Source organism: Wasmannia auropunctata, unplaced genomic scaffold (assembly GCF_000956235.1).
Source record: "Wasmannia auropunctata unplaced genomic scaffold, wasmannia.A_1.0 LD336060.1, whole genome shotgun sequence".
In the NCBI taxonomy this organism is placed as follows: domain Eukaryota; kingdom Metazoa; phylum Arthropoda; class Insecta; order Hymenoptera; family Formicidae; genus Wasmannia; species Wasmannia auropunctata.
The window spans coordinates 326,911-332,620 of NW_012026830.1; the positions used below are offsets into that span (position 1 = coordinate 326,911).

General features: G+C 43.2%; 2 protein-coding genes across 2 annotated transcripts; both read right to left on the bottom strand.

The window, feature by feature from the left end:
* Positions 1-125: 125 nt before the first annotated feature.
* On the bottom strand, positions 126-1,094 carry LOC105450600. Its single transcript, XM_011690534.1, has one exon. The coding sequence runs from the start codon at positions 1,092-1,094 to the stop codon at positions 126-128; it is 969 nt and encodes a 322-aa protein (XP_011688836.1).
* Positions 1,095-1,112: 18 nt separating this feature from the next.
* Positions 1,113-5,396, bottom strand: LOC105450601. Its single transcript, XM_011690535.1, has one exon. It carries the CDS (start codon positions 5,394-5,396, stop codon positions 1,113-1,115), a length of 4,284 nt encoding a protein of 1,427 aa, XP_011688837.1.
* Between the last annotated feature and the right edge of the window lie 314 nt (positions 5,397-5,710).

Sequence of the window (5,710 nt, forward strand, 5' to 3'; positions counted from 1 at the left end):
CCGGACGCGCGTAGTAATACATGCGTAAGAGGGCGTGCGCGTCCTAGCCGACTTGTGCTATCCTCCGAGTAAGCGGTACTTTTGAACATACCGCCCGCCTTCGTTAATAAGCATTAACGAATATGTTACAGCGTGTCTTGGTCCTGGTTGCCTGGAAAAGGACAAACCTTAACAATGGGTCGTATTAGAACTGAGGTTTGAGTTTGTACCGTGACAACTCGAGTACGACCGTCTTTACCAGCGTGTGTTTGGATAATGCGCCCCAATGGCCATTTTGAAGGCGGGTACCGCTCATCAACAACCAGAACTAAAGTCCCTTTTTCGAGGGATTTACTCACCCTATTCCATTTGTATACTGACAGATATCTCTGGAGACATTCCTTAGACCAATGTGACCAGAACGAATCAAGCTTCTGCCGCACCAGTTGCCATCGCGATAATCGACTTGACTTAACCATTTCCAATGAAGGTTCCGGAACAATGACTGGAGCACTACCCAGCAAGAAGTGCCCAGGTGTAAGTACGTTTAGATCGTCAGGATCTTCTGTGAGGGGGCACAAAAGCCTTGAGTTGAGGACTGATTCCACTTGTGAAAGTAGGGTAGTCATTTCTTCATAAGTTAGGAGAGTATCCCCTACGACTCGATGAAGGTGGTATTTCACTGATTTAACCCCCGCTTCCCACTTCCCTCCAAAGTGCGGAGCGGAAGGAGGGTTAAACTTCCACTGCGTCCCATCATTTGCAAGTAACGTGGCGAGGTTGGTTGACTCCTTAGTGGATTGCGAGAATAATCTTCGTAATTCCGCATCTGCTCCCTTGAGTGTGGTTCCGCAATCGCTTGAAAGCGTTGTACAGATTCCTCTTCTTGACGTAAATTGCTTATACGCGGCAATGAAAGCCTCAGCAGTGTAATCCGTGACCAATTCTAAGTGCACGGCAGAAGTCGAGAAGCAGACAAATACAGCGATGTAAGATTTATAAGTGCGTGCGTTCTTCCCTTTCCACGTTTTTGTCACGAATGGTCCTGCATAGTCAATGCCCGAATGTGCGAAAGGACGATTGGGCGAGACTCGGGTGGTAGGAAGCTGACCCATCAACTGTTGAGCTCTTGTCTATCTGTAGCGGGCACACTTAACACATTTGAGAATGAAAGATCGGACCGGGGTTCTGCCTCCTACAATCCAATATTCGCTTCGTAAGAATGATAAGGTAATCTGTGTGCCTCCATGCAAGGTCCTCAAGTGAGCATCTCGAATAATAAGCAACGTTAGAGCTGATTCCTTTGGCAAAATTAGTGGATGCTTTTCATCTTGAGAAAGAGAAGAGAATTGAAGACGACCTCCGACCCGCAGAAGTCCCTTGGAGTCTATAAATGGTGTGAGACGTACAAGCGGACTTGACTTTGAAAGAGGTTGTCCCTTGAAGAGCAACTGTAGATCACTCTGAAAGAAGAACCTTTGGATTTCCTTGACCCAGTAGAATTTTGCTTCCGCTAACTCTTGCGTAGTTAGAGGACCTGAAAATGACATAGCGGTAGATTTTTTGAAACGAGAGACTGCTCGTTGACAAATAGCCGTAACCCGGTACAGCTTCACAAGACTAGAATATCGATCGATTAGATCCCATTGCGTGGATTTCTTGGTATTAACTGAAAGAACCTTCGTAGGTCTTTCTTCAAGGCTCTCTCGTATGGGTTGTTCCGTAGGAAGTCTTGGCCAAGTTGACGAGGATTGGGAGAGCCATGAAGGCCCACGCCACCAATTTGAGAGATCCGACAGCTGTGAGGATGTTAAACCTCGTGTAGCAAGATCGGCGGGATTGTCCGTTCCTGGCACGAACCTCCACTCAGCCTGTGGTAATGTTTCTTGGATATGGCAGACTCTGTTATAGACAAAATCCTTCCATCGAGAAGGGTGGCTGTTCAGCCACGTATGTGTGATAGTTGAGTCGGTCCATAATATTATGCGTAAATTCTTCCATTCCAACACGTGTAACAAGTGGGAGACCAATTTAGTTAATAAAACTGCGCCTGATAATTCTAATCGAGGGACCGTTAACCTTTTCAATGGAGCGACCTTGGTTTTTGAGGCCACAAAACTGATGTTTACTGTCTCCTCATCGTACGTTGTCCGGAGATACACAACAGCTGCCATGGCTTGCTGTGACGCGTCACAAAATCCATGAATCTCCACTTGGCGATCGTTAGAACACCCTATCCATCGTGGGGGAGTAAATATTGGCGCATCCTGAAGAGATCTGACAAATGTAGTCCATTTACCAGTAACATGGTCTGGCAAAGGGTCATCCCAACCTAATTTTATTGTCCATAATTCTTGAATTAAGAGTTTACCAATAATGATGATCGGAGATAGAAAACCTAGGGGGTCGAACAGCTTAGCTATAGTAGATAAGGTGGTTCGTTTCGTGATCATACCTTCTGCTGGAAGAGTGAATTTAAAGTTAAAGGTATCTGTGGATGATTGCCAGCCAAGTCCTAATGTGTGGACGACTAAGTTATCCTTAAGTTCTATGAATTTAGAGTTATTCTGCTCATCTGTGGAGACAGAGGAGAGTATGCTCAAATTATTGCTCACCCATTTTTGTAATTTAAAGCCGCCCGCCATGCACAGTTGGTTTAATTGCCTTACAATTTCTTGAGTTTGCTCAAGAGTATCCGCACCTCCGAAGATATCATCGACATACCTTCCTTTGCTTAACGAAGGAACAGCAAGCGAGAACTTTGTCCCTTCATCTTCTATCAATTGTTGCAAGGCACGCAGGGCCAAGAATGGAGCACAAGCCAAACCATACGTTACTGTAGTGAGATGATACGTGCGTAAGTGACCGTCGTTGTCAATCCAGAGAATCCGTTGGAGATCCCAGTCATCTTCATGTACGTCAATCTGCCTGAACATTTTCTCTATATCCGTAGAAAACACATAGCGAAATAGTCTAAACCATATCAACACGTCAAACAGATCAATTTGTAGTTTAGCTCCCGCGTGTAACAAATCGTTAAGTGAATACCCGGGTGTTGTTGGACTCGATCCGTTAAAGACCACACGTAACCGCGTAGTGAGACTATGCTCTCTTATAACTCCGTGATGAGGAAGATAGTAAGTTACCGGAGGTTCGGGTCTATCTTTTGGAACAATCTTCATGTGATTCAGTTTTTCGTACTCGTCGATGAAACCGCAATACAACCGCGAAAACTCGGAGTTGGAAGAAAGTCTGCATGACAACTTCTTGATCAATTGAACGGCTTTGGCTTTAGAATCTCCCAATTTATTGATAGGCTCCTTGAGGGGTAATCTTACTACATAACGACCATGTTCCGTTCGAGAATGAGTAGATTTAAAATGTTCTTCACAAGCTTGTTCGTCGGTGGGCTGAGAAGAAGTCTTGAAAGGAACTATTTCATCAAGTTCCCAGAATCGATGCATTAAACTGAAAAGATCACTTTCGATTGATACGTGAAAGCTATGAGAACTATCAGGTGATGATTGAGAGCTCGTTGGTCCGGAAATAATCCACCCAAGTTTTGTAGCCTGAGCCATTGGAGCGTTATTTGATCCCTTCCGTATACCATTCTGAATGATTTGACCAAAGACATCGGCTCCTAGAATAATATCAATTGAACCGGGTACTAAATAATTCGGATCTGCCAACTGGATCCCGTCCAAATGTGACCAACCGTGATTTTTTAAGGAGACTGATGGGATTGTCGACGTGAGCTTCGGTAAAATATGTGCTGATATTGAGCACTGAAAAGAAGAATTAAAATGAGGCTTTATACTAAAACAGGTCATACCTTTAGTTCGGTTAGATGCGACACCTCCTATACCAATTAGCGGAACGTGAGATCGAGTACGTGGTAGTCGTAGTCGTACTAATTGTTCCGTAATTAGTGACACCTCCGAGCCTTGGTCAATCAAAATTCGAGCGTTTGATGAATCTCCATGCTCGGACGTGATAGTAACCAGAGCGGTTGCCAGTAGAACGTATGGCGTATTGACTTCACTTCCAAACGCAGAGTGTAAAACCTGAGGTCCTTTAGTTGTCTCCGTGTTGTCAGGCTTAGTCGTAGTCGGTTCGTTAGGTTTTCCTGCTGCTAATTTCGCCGAATTGCCATTAGACCTTGTGTTTTCAAAGTTGCCTCGATAAAGCGTGGTATGATGCTTTCCAGCACACTTTTTACAACGTGTCGTTATACGACAGGCCGATGCCCGATGCGGGCCCAGACAGTTGAAACATAAGTTGTGTCTCTGTACAAGTGATACGCGTTGTTGAACCGTCTTGGAAGTATATTGAGGGCAACTGGCAGACCAGTGACTTTCGGAGCAAAACGAACATGAATGGACGGTCTTGTTTTTGCCTTGGTAATGAGACTTAATATTACTTGGAGTTAGCTGAGAAACGAGCTTTCCCTTTCGTGATTCATGACCCTTCAGATTCATAAGTCGATTTCGGAAGAACTCTTTAAACTGTTTCCATGTCGGAAGTTCGTTAGTAGGACCCCGAAGTAGATCCCACAGGTTTACGATGTCAGAATCGAGTCGTTGTATGATCATAAATATTAGAATATCGTCCCAGTGATGAATCGGTCTTCCCAGTGTTTCCAAGGTTCGATACGTCTCCATTACGCCAGTAAACAATTTCTCCATCTCTCCCGCTGTTGGCTTCGTCATTGGCTTTAAACTGAATAATGATGTTAACGCGGAATTGACTAACATCCTTTTATCTTCATAGAACGACACGAGAGCTTTCCAATCTTTTGAGAAGTTACCGCCAGTAAGCATGGTGTTTTTCAATAAGTTATATGCCGATCCCGTCAAACTAGTCTTTAAATATTGCAATCTTTCGATGTCAGTTAGTGATGAATTATTTATGACTAAACTAGTAAAGAGATCCTTGAAATACAGCCAGTCCGCGTGATTTCCATTGAATTTTGGAATGTCGTAGCGGGGGAGTTGCGATCGATTGATAAATGCAACGGTATCGGAAGATGTTTCCGAAACGTTCCTTGAAGAGGACGTTCCCGGAATGCCTCTCGGAATGCTTCCATGATCTGATTGTGCATCCAAAAACGAATTGAACCGTTCTACAGACTCTAAATAATTTTCATTTGTGATGGAATATAAATTGTCCTTAAAATAAGAATGCCCCATTATACTTTCTTTATCGCTATCATTCAATTGTTTAACAGCCAATGTAATTGCGTCATGTCTCACACAGAACTTTTCCCAATTATCCTTGAGAGCTGAGAGGCGTACATTAATTCTTTGAGAGGTTACACTTTCCATCCCATTCTTAACAAGATTATCATAGGATTGCCCTATGGTTTGCATAAGCGCGAGCTGTTGCTCAACATAATGCCCAGCGTGACTTAACCTCATGATTCTCTCCTTTGTTTACCGCATAAATTATATCCGGCTCGAAGGACCAAAATGTTATGTGTGTACGCTGGACTGTATTACGTTTAGAACAACTAGTCGAGAAAAAAGGTACGGAGAATGACTGTACAATATTGCTAATAGCGGACAAAACGAGGACAAAGGAGAGAATTTCGTTTCTTTTATATATATTTAATTTATGGCAGTTAAATAATGACAACGATAAAGTGACACAAAACGTATTAATAACGAAATGAATAGAATTAAAGTTAAATAATTATGTATAGAATAGAAAGTTAAATAGCTTTATCGTTTTT

What these genes read in the sequence shown, in the direction of transcription:
- LOC105450600 (XM_011690534.1), bottom strand. Translation starts at nt 1,094, where the DNA reads ATGGGTCAGCTTCCTACCACCCGAGTCTCGCCCAATCGTCCTTTCGCA.
- LOC105450601 (XM_011690535.1), bottom strand. Translation starts at nt 5,396, where the DNA reads ATGAGGTTAAGTCACGCTGGGCATTATGTTGAGCAACAGCTCGCGCTT.